The 14389-nt window shown below is 49.4% G+C and overlaps 1 protein-coding gene across 1 annotated transcript; it reads left to right on the forward strand.

The window, feature by feature from the left end:
- Nucleotides 1-1628: 1628 nt before the first annotated feature.
- Nucleotides 1629-13517, forward strand: Pmvk (phosphomevalonate kinase). Its single transcript, XM_005367189.3, has 5 exons — nt 1629-1933; nt 4693-4756; nt 8497-8649; nt 11772-11901; nt 13041-13517. Exons 1-5 carry the CDS (start codon nt 1839-1841, stop codon nt 13175-13177), a joined length of 579 nt encoding a protein of 192 aa, XP_005367246.1. The 5' UTR covers nt 1629-1838; the 3' UTR covers nt 13178-13517.
- The last annotated feature ends 872 nt before the right edge of the window (nt 13518-14389 follow it).

The raw sequence follows: 14389 nt of genomic DNA on the forward strand, positions 1-14389 counted from the left end.
AAAAAAAACAAACAAAAAAAATTTAACAAGAGGCCTGAGTTTACCCTGAAGCAGTGCCTGGTAGCAGGAAAATACCACAATCTGAGATTACCTGACCACTGCCCAAGAACAGACTATTAAAGGAAATGCCTAACATTCCAACCACTGTAGATAGGATCACCAGCCAGTACACACTGACCAGGACACCCTAGACAAATGTCAGCCAATCAGGGGTCCTAAACCTCAGAGACCCCTCACCCCCACCTTTACTACTATAAAATCCAATTCTAACTGAGCTCGGTCGGGGCTCTTCGTTTATTCTAATACGTTGGACATGCGGAGAGACCGAGTTTGCAAACTTGGTTAAAATAAAGGCTCTTTGCTTTTACATATGGGACTCGGTTTTCTTGTTGGCTTTTGCGGGGACTTTGCAGATTTGGGCACAACAGAGAGGATTATCGGGGTACAGAAACTTTTCAGTGCCACGTTTCCTCTAAGTCCCTTTTCTCCAACCTCTCACTTTCTTCTCTTTATTTTGTTTGTGGTCAGGCTGGCCTGAACTTGACTGTTTTCATCTCTGGCAGGCACTAGCGAGGATTACAGGCACCAAACACAGTTTATTTAGGGCAGGTCATCACTTAGGCAAGCACTACCAATTGAGGGGCATGTCCTCCCGTGAGTGTAGTGATGCACTGTCCTGAGTCTACTTTTTCTGCACTTGACTATGCTATGCTCAAATCCGCGAAGTCCCTGTTCCTCGTTAGTTTAAAGTGATTTGTTTATCTTTATGTGTTGTCTGTGTACCACATGCATGCAATTCCTACAGAGGCTAGAAGAGGGCGTTGGGTCCCCTGGAGCTGGAGTTACAGCAGGTTATGAGCAGCCAGGAGGGCGCTCTGCAAGGGCCGATTCATCTCGCCATCCCCGGGCCTCTTTCTAATATACAGGGAAGGAATTTTTTCCTGAGGTTTCATGCTTCACTTTGGTCTTCGCAAGACTTTACGGAGTCTATGAAATGGAGGCAGTCATGGACTGCAGGCTCTATTTTGACAAGCTCAGAAAAATGCAGGACAGTAAATTATATCTACAGACAACAGCAAGAGGGTGTCAGAGCACCCCGAATTCTGCCCCTCAATTCCTGGTTGGATGTTGGCCTCTGGAGGAAATTGAGCAATCTTCTTCAGGGTGGCGTCAGAGCCCCTAACTTATACTACTGTTGTCACCGATGCTCCAAAAACCTTTGGAGAGAAGAATGTGGTTGCTCTCGCAGGCGGCCTCTGCAGTTACAAAACCTGTTCAACAATGAAATAGCCTGCGTTCTACTAAGCCCCTCCCTCGCCATGACATCACGAAACACACCCCATCGCGTCATCGTCTGGTTACTTCTTTGGAAAGAGTTTAGTGTGGGCCAGACACATACTTGCTTTAGAGCGTGCATTCTAACGCACAAATAAAGACGCAGATTTGAAAGTGCCTTCAACATTACTATGTTTCTTTTTTCTTTCCGTTTGCAGGGCTGTGAGGAAGCGAATGTGAGGCCGATCTTCCCACGCTGCGGCTACCTCGGCTCAGGCTGTCAGCCGAGGAGGCGGGGTCGTGGCGTCACTTCTGGGCGGGGCTGGACGTTTCTAAGTGCGTGCTGGTGGGGGGTGGGCCCCTAGACACGGGGACGCGAGGCCCTTTCCCTTCCGTCTTCTCTAGCGCTTTCTCGGCGCGCGGCTTCGACTTGGGCTAAGTGGTGCGGAGAGGGGGCGGGGTACCTCCTCCCTTCTGCTCCTACTGGATGCGTCCACTTCGTGCTTGGCTGGAATTCAGGGGTCCGAAGTGTCAGCTTTAGGCCTGGTGAAGCGTTGTGACCCATGGCCCCTCTCGGAGGCGCCCCGCGGCTGGTGCTGCTGTTTAGCGGGAAGAGAAAATCCGGGAAGGACTTCGTGACCGAGGCGCTGCAGAGCAGGTGTCCGGGGTGCAGGGAAGCCGGAGGAAGGGCGCTACCGCAAGTGGTGGGCATGATGGAGGGGGCTCGCCAGGGCAGGAGGGACAGGGCGGGATGACGCAGGGCAGGAGACGGTAGGTGGTAGATCCTCACCGCAGAGAAACAGCCTGCACACGACCTCCTCAGAGAACCGGGGGACTGCCTCTGCAAAGCTGTTGGTCTCTCTTCAAGAAACACCAATTACGATTACTACCAGGCATCTTCAGTGTGTCATTCTTGTTTCACGACCGTGTTGAGGTAACTGGTACAGATAAGGAGACTAAAGTGACAGCAAAAAGATCCACTGCCTGAGTGGGACCGTTCCAAAAAGAATCTGTCCAGAAGACCTTGTAATTGCAGGGATTTATGGGTATTCTATGCCAGGTACTATGCATTTAACCCACATAGCTTCTTTGTCAAGTTATTAGCAATTCGACAGATGCAGAAGCAGGGGCCCTAAGAACTAAAACCTGTGTGTGTGTGTGTGTGTGTGTGTGTGTGTGTGTGTGTAATCCAGCTGCAGGGGAGGCTGATGCAGGAGAATCACTTGAACCTAGGAGTTCAAGGCCAAAGTGGACGAGATTTTTGACAATTAAAAAAAATGTTGCTAGGTGGTGATGGTACACACACGCCTTTAATCCCAGCACTTGGGAGGCAGAGGCAGGCAGATCTACAAGAGCTAGTTCCAGGACAGGTTCCAAAGTTACAGAGGGAAAAAAGAGAAAACAAACAAACAAACAAAAAATGTTCAAAGCTGGGTAGTGGTAGTGCACGCCTTTGATCCCAGCACTCAGGAGGCTGAGGCAGGCAGATCTATGAGTTCGAGGCCAGCCTGCTCTACAGAGTGAGTTTCAGGACAGCCAGGGACACACAGAGAAACTCTTTTTCTAAAAACAAACCGACCAAAATCCAAACAAACAACAAAAATGTTTACGGGGGTCAAAAGTAGCAGATTCAGGATTCAAATTTGAGTTTTGTCTGCCTCCGAACAGTACCTTTCACTCATTCTGTCCATCCTTTCTAGTTATTTGTTTTTACAGGTTTATTTATTTTGTGGGTATGTGTTGTGCTTGAAGGTGTGTCTGCATTGTGTGTGCTCTTGGAGGCCAGAAGAGGGCATCTGATCCCCAGAACTGGAGTTACAGACAGTTGTGAGCCTTTGTGTGGCTGCTGGGAATGGAACCTTGGTCTGTAAGAACAGCAAGTACTGGGATTAAAGGCATGTGCCTCTATGCCTGGCCCACATCCATCTTTAAAAACATGGGTTCTGGGGACTGAACCAAGGTCATCAGGCTTATGAGGCTAGCCATTTCCTCAGCCCTGGATTTTTCTTAAGTGATATATTCTAGGGAACATTTTTTTTGGTGGGGGGGGGGCTGGGGCTTGGGCTAAGAGAACAGAGAAGAGGGAGAAAGAAAAATGGGGCTTTTCCCCAAGACCAGTGTGGTGGTGGCACCAAGTTTTAGCTACCCCCAGTTGTTCTAAGAGGTTCAGAGGAGCCCTGGCCAGAGGCCGTTACCCAGATCCTTTATTACTAAACAATCATCATCAGTTTTTAAATTTCATCAGTCCTTAGCTCCAAGCGTAGTCAGAGAGCAAGTTAGGAGCCTGGATGCTGGCGTTAGGCTGCTGGGGTTCATGTCCTGGCTCAGCATTTAGTGTGTTCTGCCAGACTTCTTACCTGGTCTGTTCTAGATTGCCTGTTGCTAAACGGGCGTTATATAGGATGTTAGAGGAACTGAATGCATTAACACATGAGTTACAATGATTCCTAGCCAGGAATAAAGTGTTGCTCATTTTTAATTGCGTTTTCATTACTAACAAATGTTACTTTAGGGCTGGAGAGATGGCTCAGTGGTTAAGAGCATTGTGTGCTCTTCCAAAGGACCCGAGTTCAATTCCCAGCAACCACATGGTGGCTCACAACCATCTGTCATGAGGTCTGGTGTCCTCTTCTGGCCTACAGACATATATGCAAATAGAATAGTGTGTCCATAATAAATAAATAAATAAATATTTTAAAAAAAATGTTACTTTAGTTAACTTTCTTCACTCAGCCTCAGTGTCTTCATCTGGAACGTGGAACGTGGGCTAGTGAGGTGGTTTAGCAGGTAAAGGCACTTGCTGTCAAGCCTGATTTGAAACTCATATGACGGAAGTAGGGAAGTGACTTTTGAAAGTCGTCCTCTGACACACACACACATCAGAAAAAGGAGGGAGTGGACGCACCTACTTCACCATGTAGGTGCTTGCGCACTCTGTGAACATCCCCATGCCAGGTAGAAATTGTGACTCCTAGTGTTAGATCCAAGTGTAGCTCCCCGTACATGGTTGATGAGTTACTGAGTAACTTAAAGGGAAAACTATTTTCAGTCAGTTTGTCTCAGCGTCTCTGTGACTCTGAAGAGAGTGAGTGTAGGGTCCCAGCAGTTATCTGATCCAGCCAGAATATTGCCAGGCCTGGAGTTTTCCATGGGACTTATTTATCTGTTCTACCTGCTAGTTTCAGGGCTCCTTTATAGTCCACTGACTCTCATAGTAATCCTGTGTGAGTGACAGGGCAGGTGATGTTATCTTCATTAACTTTTTTTATAACTGAGCAAAGAGGATCAGGGAAGGGGAGACCTGCCCAATAGAGTCTTACAGTAGAAATGAGCATCAGAGGTACTGGGCTCCCCTTCTAGACACAGGAGACTCTTGGCAGTGTAGGGCTAACTGAGTTCTGATTCCCTGTCCCGTAGACTTGGAGGTAACATCTGTGCAGTCCTGCGGCTCTCTGGTCCACTCAAGGAGCAGTATGCTCGGGTAGGTGCTTGTGGCATCTGGGGGGGGGGCTGGGAGGAGCCTGCTCTTGGGTTGTGGAGTTGTGGCTGCTTGAGTCACTGGCATGGTCCCAGAGACCCAAGACCCCTAGATATGAGACCCTACCTGTAGAACAGACAAACAAAAAAAGAAAGGGTCCAGGAAAGCCGTAGACACTTGAGTTGGCAGCTCTGATGCCACATAATAATAATATTAACTAATAAGGATCTGTAGTTAGAGGAGCTACCCCTTGTAAGACTGGCCCGCCATGCCAGCAAGTATCCGTATTATCACCCTCTTACTCAAAACCGCGGTGTGTCACTCCACTCTCCCACCAGCTGACCTGATGCAACCCTGGAACTCTCAGGGGCTGCAGAGACAGTGCTGTGACCTGAGTCCCTGGTACCTACGTAGAAAGCAAGGCATGGCCGTGCACACCTGTAATCCCAGCAGTGGGGAGGCAGAGACAGGCAAATCCCTGGGACTTACAGGCCGGCCAACTCAGGCTAGGTCAGCTCAAATAAAGCCCCAAGGTGAATGAAGCACCCGAGGGTGATGCCTGACCTCCATATGCCTGCACCCAAGGGTGATGTCTGACCTCCAAATGCATGCACCCAAGGGTGATGCCTGACCTCCAGATGCCTGCACCCAAGGGTGATGTCTGATCTCCAAATGCATGCACCCGAGGGTGATGTCTGATCTCCAAATGCATGCACCCGAGGGTGATGCCTGACCTCCAAATGCATGCACCCAAGGGTGATGTCTGACCTCCAAATGCCTGCACATAACGTGCACACACCTGTCCCCCAAAGGGGGGACAGGTATCACGTAAGTTGGCAAGGTGTGTTAACAAGTGCGCAGACACCAAGCTACAGAGCAGTGTGTTGCTGCCCTAGGCAGTTGGTTTTTGTATAACACAATATCTGAGGCTGGGTACTTTGTACAGAAAAAGGATTTATAACTCAAGTTCTGAAGACCCAAGAACATGGTGTTGGCATCTACTTAGCTTCTGGTGGAAGAGCAGTGAGCAGAAGAAGGATCACGCTGTAAGAGGGGGAGAGGCTTGGATCCTTTTTTTTTTTTTGTTAAAGATTTATTTATTTATTATATATACAGTATTCTGGCATGGAGGGTACCAGATCTCAGTACAGATGGTTGTGAGTCACCATGTGGTTGCTGGGAATTGAACTCAGGAGCTCTGGAAGAGCAGCCTGTGCTCTTAACCTCTGAGCCATCTCTCCAGCCCGCTTGGATCCTTTTTATAGTAACCTACATGTAGGGTGACTAGTCCAGTCTTACAAGAGTGGGAGCTCATTAATCCTCCCTGAGAGCCACAATACCTGAGGCTCCTTATCCAATACCACCGTACTGGGGACAAACCATACTAGTAACTGAGAATCAGGACCATAAATGGTGGTGCGTGCATTTAATCTCAGCACTCAGAAGGCAGAGGCAGGTGGATCTCTGTGAATCTGAGGCCAGCCTGGTGTACAAAATGAGTTCTAGGCCAGTCAAGGTTACAGAGTAAGACCCTATCTCAAAAAAAAGGGAAGAAAAAGAAAAGATAAGGCATTATTTGCTCATATATCCAGCTCTTCTTCAAGTACATATTATGAGGTGCTTGTCCTTTTGAGCACTGTTCCAGCTGCCAGGAAGGCAGACCTGCCCTGCTAGAAGAGACACCATAGGAACGGTAGTGTTAGCTGCCTCAGGGAGGGGAGGATGTGAGGGATAGAGATTTTTATTATAAATGAACACATCTCTTTTGAATTTTGGTTGTTGCTATTTTACTATTATTATTTTGAAACTGGGTCTCTGGTGGTTTAGAGTTCTCTTTGTAGATTAGGCTGGCCTCAAACTCACAGAGATCCATCTGCCTCTGCCTCCTGGGTGCTGGGATTAAAGGTATGTATCACCAAGTCTGGCCTCCTTTGAATTTTAAATCATGTGGATAGAAAAAATAAGATTATTGATTATCAAAATAGGATTAAAAATTAAATAGACTTAGATTCAGGGCAAGCACACAGAGGCAAGGTCAGGTTTTCATACAATGAAGCCTTTGGTCACCGACGTTGGTTGCTGGTCCTAGTGCACTCTTCCAGGGACCTGTGCTCGGGTGGCCTTGGTCTAATCTCTGGACCTGCAGTCCTGGCTCCTCGGACTTCTATGAGCTGTGCTGATCTAGTCCTAGGGCAACAGCTGAGGGACCACGGGGTAAGAAGATGCAGAGGTGTCCTTATTTCTTAGGGAGAAGCTGGATGGAGAAGCTCCTCTAGCCCAGGAGTACGAAAGGAGGGGAAGGCGGGAGGGGGGCTGTAGCCCTCCTCAGTCTAGTTCTCAAGCTGGGTTCGGGCCCCAGGCCTGCTGACAGTGGGGGCTGGAGGGGAGGGAATTTGTTTTTCTTTAGTGCTGGGGATAGAGCCTTTGACCTCAGAAACACTCGGCAAGTACTCTGATCTACCACTGACCTATAATATCCCCAGACTCAGGAGTTGGCATTTCAGAAACTTCCATAGGGGCCCAGAGGGCCTCTTGGCCCTTGATGTCGTTTGGCTCAACACCATTGCAGCAGTGCCCCCCAGCGCCTGGAACCCCTAAGGGAACCTTGTGACACACTGATTTCCTTGGTTAGTGGGAAACACCAGTGGCACCATGGGTCAGGATGCTCCTGAGCAGAAACAGTTCACACGCAGGGCTGCTCACCCGCTGAGAGCCCAGGAGAGGTGGTTTCTCTTCATCAGGTCAATAGGGGAACCAGCATATGAACTGGATAGTTTTTTTAATTAAAAATTATTTTATATGTATGAGTATTTTTCCTGATGTCTATCTGTGTACCACTTGGTGCCTGGTGCTCTTGGAGGCCAGAAGAGGCCATTGGATTGCCTGGAATTAGAGTTACAGATGTTCGTGGGCCACTGTGTGAGGGTGAGAGATTGAACCCAGGTCCTCTGGGTGAGCCGTCTCTCAGCCTCTGGGTGCTTTTATTTTTTTCTTTCTTCTTTTTTTCCTAGCTAGGGTTTTACTGTATAGACCTGACTGCCCTGGCATTTGCTCTGTAGACCAAACTGGCCTCGAACTCAGAGATTTGCCTGCTTCTGCCTCCCTAGTGCGGGGATTCAAGGTGTGTGCCACCACCACCCAGCTCTGGGTGATATTTTTGAGAACCCTTCCTGTTCTGGAGCCATCTGGATAGACGCTTTGCAGGGCCAGAAGCAGTTCCCTGGGGGTCAGGGTGTCCCCCCTGCCCAAGTGGTCCTCTGGATGCCCAGAGCCCAATGGAGTGATGCTGTTTCAGCCAAATGCCAGGACCTTGGGGACAGAGAAGGATGAGGGGCGGGGGAGATTTATCTCTGGGGTTTGCGATGGAGGCAGATGATGCCGGAAGGATACAGGACTTCTCATTGCAATGCTTTGCTTTGGTTTCCCGAGTTTCCTGCTTTGGTTGTAGGCCAAAGCTGTGCCCAGGGCATGCAAACTATTTTCAAGATTAGTTTAAGTCAGAAATAATTGGGAAAATGAAACCCCAGGAAGAGAAAAACTACATTGCACGTTTCAAACACTTTCTGGAATTATCCTAAGAGCTCTCAGCTTTGAGTGTCTCGGGTGCCCCTTTGCTGAGCCCTCTTCCTTGCGGGCATTGTTATGCTCCAAGCTGGCTGGCGCCTGTGAAGGGAGGCGGTGCCAGGCTGGACTGGTTCTTCTCCATTAAGGACCGTGTCATAGATGGACTATGCTTCCTGCAGGAGCATGGCTTGGACTTCCAGCGACTCCTGGATGCCAGCACCTACAAGGAAGCCTATCGAAGGGACATGATCTGCTGGGGAGAGGAGAAGCGCCAGGCCGACCCAGGCTTCTTTTGCCGGAAGGTTGTGGAAGGCGTGTCCCAGCCTATCTGGGTAAGAGGCCTCAGCCATGGCTGACAAAATCTGTCTTTCCAGGCCTCTCCTGTGGCCATTTCTCATCTTCACTGGCACCTTGTGTCCAAGCCTCTAACACCTCAATAGTCCTCTTGTTGGTGTCTCTTGCCTCCGTGAGCCATTTCTGTTCACAAGCCTGAGTGACTTTTTCAAAAGTAAACTGTATGTTCCTGGCATACCTAGAAAGCACTGGTGGCCCCCACCACTCCCCTGAACTAAGCCCAAGTTTTCTCATAACTTTTGGGGCCTTGATGCAGTTCCTTCATCCTTTCCCCTACTAACAGCTATAGCCACCAGCTGCTGCTGCTGCTGCTTCCTCCTCCTCCTCCTTTTTAGATCAGGCTGGCCTTGAACTCACAAAGATCTGCTTGCCTCTGCCTCCCTAAGTACTGGGATTAAAGGTGTACGCCATCACTGCCCAGCCACAATCATTTGCCAAAGATGCTTTTACTTCTTCTCCCTTTTTTTTTTTTTGGACAGGGTCTCACTCTGTAGCCTGGCTGGCTTGGAATTCAATTTGTAGACTCAGATGGCCCCGGATTAAATGTATCTATCACCATGCCTGGTGGGTCACAACTTTGTGTCTTTTTCCTGCCTGCCTGCCCTTTGCTGAAGCATTAGTCTAAGTAATCTTAGTCAATAAAAACCTGGAAGGTGAGAGAACCGGGAGCAGCCGCCAGTTGCTTCCTACCTGTCTCCTTCCTGCATCCCAAAGGCCGAGAGCCTGTCTACACCCCACCTTATCACTTCCTGTCTCCATCTCCTGAGTGCTGGGATTAAAGATGCCAGCCACCACTGCCCAGCTTCTGTGGTTAACTAGTGACTAACTCCGCCCTCTGATCTCCAGGCAAGCTTTATTTGTCAGAATACAAACAAAACATCACACAACACTTTCCTGCCCTTTTTACCTGTTTTACTCCAGCAGTTTTCAAGTCACCTCCATGGAGAAGGCTTCCTGGATTGCTATTATTCCTTCCCCACCCCCTTCTCCTAAGACAGGGTCTCATATAGCCCAGGCTGCCCTTAAGATGACCTTGAGCTCTCCTGATCCACCTGTTTCCACATCCCCAGGTCTTAAGTAGCCCACAGCACTCTATGCTGGGCTTTCCTTATTCATTCGTGTGCTAACTGCGGAGTGTTTCCTTGTGCCAGACACCTCTCCAGGTTATGAGGATGTCCTGAAGCAAAATGAATGCAATGAAGACTCTACCTTCAAAGAACTTAGTGTTTCAGCTAGGAGTTGGGGAGACAGGTACTGAGCAAGGATAGATGATGCCAGGCAGAGCAGATCAAGACAGATGGGGTGTGGGCTGGGGAACCTGCTATTTAAGGGCCTCAGAGAAGGTGAGGTCAGAGCATGATCTAAAGGAGTGAAGGGTGAGCTGAATGGGCAGTTGGGGAGTTGCTTTCTGGAAAGGGGCTGGAATGTGAAGACTGGATAGGGGCCTATTTGAGAAACAGCCATTGTAGTGGCTGTAGGAGGTTAAGGGCAGACCTTGTAAGGCTTTGGAAGAGTCTAGAAGTCACTGGAGAGTTCTGAGAAGAGGAAAGACACAGTTTAGGAATTAAAAGGCAGATTGGGGTTCAGGCAGTGGTAGATATCTGGAGATAGTTGTTGGTAGGAGTGTGGTTGAGGACCTGAGGCTGGGGAGATGGCTCAGTAGACAAAGTCCTAAAGTTTAGATTCCCCAGATCCCCAGAACCTACATTTAAAAAGCCAGGTGGGGGCTGGTGCAGTATCTCAGTGCAAAGGCATTTGCTTCCAAACCCGAAGGTGTGAGTTTGATCCCCAGGGCCTACATGGTGGAAGGAGAAAACTGACCCCTTTGAATTGTCTTTACACACACACACACACACTGTATTTAATTTTGTGTTTTATTTTGTTTTTGTTTTTTTTAACATTTATTTATTTATTATGTATACAATATTCTGTCTGTGTGCATGTCTGGAGACCAGAAGAGGGCACCAGACCTCTTTACAGGTGGTTGTGAGCCACCATGTGGTTGCCGGGAATTGAACTCAGGACCTTTGGAAGAGCAGGCAATGCTCTTAACCACTGAGCCATCTCTCCAGCCCCTTGTTTTTGTTTTGTGAGACAGGATCTCTCTGTGGAGCCTTGGCTGTCTTGGAACTTGCTCTGTAGACCAGGCTGGTCTTGAGCTCACAGAGATCCTCCTGCCTCTGCTTTCTGAGTACTGGGATTAAAGGTGTGCGCCACCACCACCCAGCAAAAAGGCAGGTGAGCATGAGAATGATCAAGGAAGACACCCAATACCAACCTTAGCCTCCACACATGTACATATATACACAGGCAATCCGCTTACACTACACATTGTCTACATGTGATGTGCATTCATTAATACACACTGTACACAGAAACACACACCTGGGATTATTAGGTGTGGTATGCATGCCTGTAATCCCAACAAGGGCATTAGCAAGTTTGAGGCCAGGCAGGGCTACATAGTGAGACCTTGTCTCAAAATCAAAGGATTTAGCAGACTTGCTCTGGCTGCTGGAGGGCAGGTCAGAGCTGAAGCAGAGAGGCCTGGTAGAGGGGCCCAGATGACAGGCCAGTGAGTGGCTGGAGCTCTGGGCTGTGAGAGATTTGGGAAGGGGCCGCTTTTACATGGATTTTAAGGATAGAGCCAGCAGGAGCGGGGTGGGTGGTGGAGGGCAAGGATTTTGTTCGGAGCAGCTAGACAAGTCGTTTTCTGAGACAGGAAGGGTCAGGATTGGAGAGTTCAGGAGCTGAGGAGCTCCGTTTTGGCCATTCTGGGTCCCTGGTTGTTGGAGCAGCTGCTGTGTATCTTTGGTCTCGCCTGCTGTATGGTATGAGCCAGAGCTAAGAGCAGGGCAAGGTGTGTTTTGTTTATGACTCGTCCTCAGTACCTGGCACAGTGCCAGTGCATGGTAAGCGCTGGCAGTGCCCCTTAGTGCCACAGCTGAGTTGGAACTGCCTGGCAGGTGCTCATACTTAGAGGTGTGTGTTCAGTGAGCTGCACCATTTCTCTGGCGTCTGCACCATTTCTCTGGCTCTATAGCACGTGCCCCTGTGTCCCCCCCTAACACTTTGTCCTTATGGTCACCTATCTCTACAGCTGGTGAGTGACACACGGAGGGTGTCTGACGTCCAGTGGTTTCAGGAGGTCTATGGGACTGTGACACAGACAGTCCGAGTCGTAGCATCGGAGCAGACCCGGCAGCAGCGGGGCTGGGTGTTCACACCAGGTAAGCTGCAGATGTCACTCAACCTCGAGGCTCAACACTCAGCTCTGCCACCTCTGTGCTCCAGGTCTGCTGCTCGCGCCCTAGTAGGCCTAGAGAGCAGGTGAGGGTTCGTAAAAGGGAATCTGAGGCCTGAGGGGTGGGTTGGTAGCAGGTCAGGTTCCCAGGCTGTTCTTAGACTGTTGTGTCAAGGCCAGTAGACTTCTGGCCAGGCCCTGTTCTTGGGACTCTTAGACTTTGCTTTCCAACCTGGTGGGGGCTAAGGGTGACTATGAGCTGGCTGAACAAACCCTACTTCTGTTTAATGACAGATCCAGGGGCAGCCAGGAAGTTTTCCAGGGCCTCGGTGGTGGCTGCTCAGGACCTGTTTTGCAGACAGTTCTGAAGTTCTGTTCAGGCCTCTGCCCTGCCCCCGATCACTGTTCCTTGGATACGCTCAGATTTTTCTTTTTCAAGGCCAGCAATACACTCAGATCTAATGATCGTGACCGCTACTATCAGCGCATCTCCTGTGCGCTCTGGCAGGCCAGCCTGTGTTTGATGGGTTTTGGTTTTTCAAGACAGGATTTCTCCGTAGTTATGGAGCCAGTTCTGGAACTTGCTTTGTAGACCAGGCTGGCCTTGAACCCCCAGAGAACTGCCTGCCCCTGCCTCCCGAGTGCTGGGATTAAAGGCGTGCGCTAGCACTGCCCGGTGTGCCCGGCATGTGTTTGGCGCTGTATACACTTTCTCTTACTCACTCACTGTTACAGCTGCCACGAGGATGCTGCTGTTCTGTACTCATGGCAGATGAGGGCTTTGGTCCAGAAAAGCCAAGCTCTTTCTCAAGGCTCTGAAGAGTGGGAGGAGGAGCCACACTCACCCAGCTTCCAACCCTGAGGACACAGCCTCCCAGCAGGCCCCAGTCCAGCACAAGCTAGCTTGCCCTGACAGTGTGAAGCCCTCTTGGATAGTCTGTTGTTTTCATGACCCAGTCTCTGTAGGCAGCAGCAAGGGCAGAGTGATTTCTCCAGGGAGTGCCTGGGAGCTCAGCTGGTGGTGGGAGGCCAGAGCAGAACTGCAGAAGTTCTCAGAGGGGAGGCACAGGGTGGGTGCCTGGTATGGGCAGGACTGGGGCCTGACTCTTCTGCTCTTTCCCCCAGGGGTGGATGATGCCGAGTCAGAGTGTGGCCTGGACAACTTTGGGAGCTTTGACTGGGTCATTGAGAACCACGGAGATGAGCAGTGCCTGGAAGATCAGCTGGAGAGCCTGCTGGGATTTATTCGTGCCAAACTTTAGTGATGGATCAGGCATTAGGGGTGGGCAGAGACTGCTGCATTGTGGCGAACCCTGGCTCTGACAGATGTGGGTCCCCCGTCTTGGCTGAGGTCACAGAGCAGACAGACAGTCTGAGGAACGGGAGGATGAATGTGGGCTGTGGACACGTTTGGAAACCTCTGGTGTGCTTGTCTTCCCTGGAGAGGTCGCCCTGCTTTCAGGACATTTACAGGGCAAAGGGGGGGTGCATCAGTTTTGCTCGAGGCAGGAACATTACCAGCCCTGCTGAGCTGGGATGGTTTTGCTTCCCTGTGCGTATGCTTTTGGCCCTGGAATCCTAATAAACCTTCTTGGAACACAGCTCAAAGCTGGAGACATCTTATTTCCCTGATGTCTTAGAGAAGCTGGGAGTGTGGGGGTAAGTGTGGGTCCCCGCTCTGCCTTGCACCTGGCTGGAGTGGATCCTGCAGAGGTTGACCTGAGCCTAAAGCCTGGGACAGGTTTCTCTCTGTTGAAGCAGAATGCATCAGAACATGTCAGATGGGGGGAGTGCCAATCAAATAATCCCATACTAGCTCCAAATAGGGTGTACTAAGGTTTTTCTTTATTAAAAGGGAAAACTCAGGGAATAGGAATGGAGGTCCAACATCCAGGTATGGAGCACGGGAAGAGAAAGGCGAGTGGCCGAACCATAGCTCTTTGGTACCCAAAGCCACACCTCAACCTGGTCCAGCCTCTCAAAAGCCATTGGCTGAAGGAGGTTCCCCATCATCTCCCTACCTTTTGTCTAAATAAGAGAGTTCTAAATCCAATACAACACTATATACAATAAGAACGGATATCAAGTATAAAAATTAAAATTGCAACCAGCATAAACAATATTAAGCAAGGAACATTTGCTAAATGTTTCAATAATCATTCTATCCTAAGGGGTCTAAGTTTTATATTAGAAATGGCTTGACTAAATCATAAGAGGAAAGTAACTACAACTATCTAATCTTCAACCTCATCGAAGGCCTGAGAAGGGAGACAATATTACTTGAGTAGGCAGGAAGTGCAATCAAGCAGTTTCTAAAATGTACAGTAGATGACAGAGACAACTGGCTACGTGGACAATCACTCAAAGTCTCATTTGCAATGTTGGAGCAACCAACTTTGGCTAAGGCCTAGAGTAACTGACAGATCATTTTCAGAGGCAGGAAAAGTTTTCAAAACTTAACCTGTGTTGGCAAG

The sequence above is a fragment of the Microtus ochrogaster genome, unplaced genomic scaffold, assembly GCF_000317375.1.
Source record: "Microtus ochrogaster isolate Prairie Vole_2 unplaced genomic scaffold, MicOch1.0 UNK16, whole genome shotgun sequence".
Lineage (NCBI taxonomy): Eukaryota > Metazoa > Chordata > Mammalia > Rodentia > Cricetidae > Microtus > Microtus ochrogaster.

Coding starts and splice junctions, on each gene's coding strand:
- Pmvk (XM_005367189.3), top strand. CDS start 1,839: ATGGCCCCTCTCGGAGGCGCCCCGCGGCTGGTGCTGCTGTTTAGCGGG. Junction 1,934..4,692: donor ACCGAGGCGCTGCAGAGCAG/GTGTCCGGGGTG, acceptor CCTGTCCCGTAG/ACTTGGAGGTAACATCTGTG. Junction 11,902..13,040: donor GGGCTGGGTGTTCACACCAG/GTAAGCTGCAGA, acceptor TCTTTCCCCCAG/GGGTGGATGATGCCGAGTCA.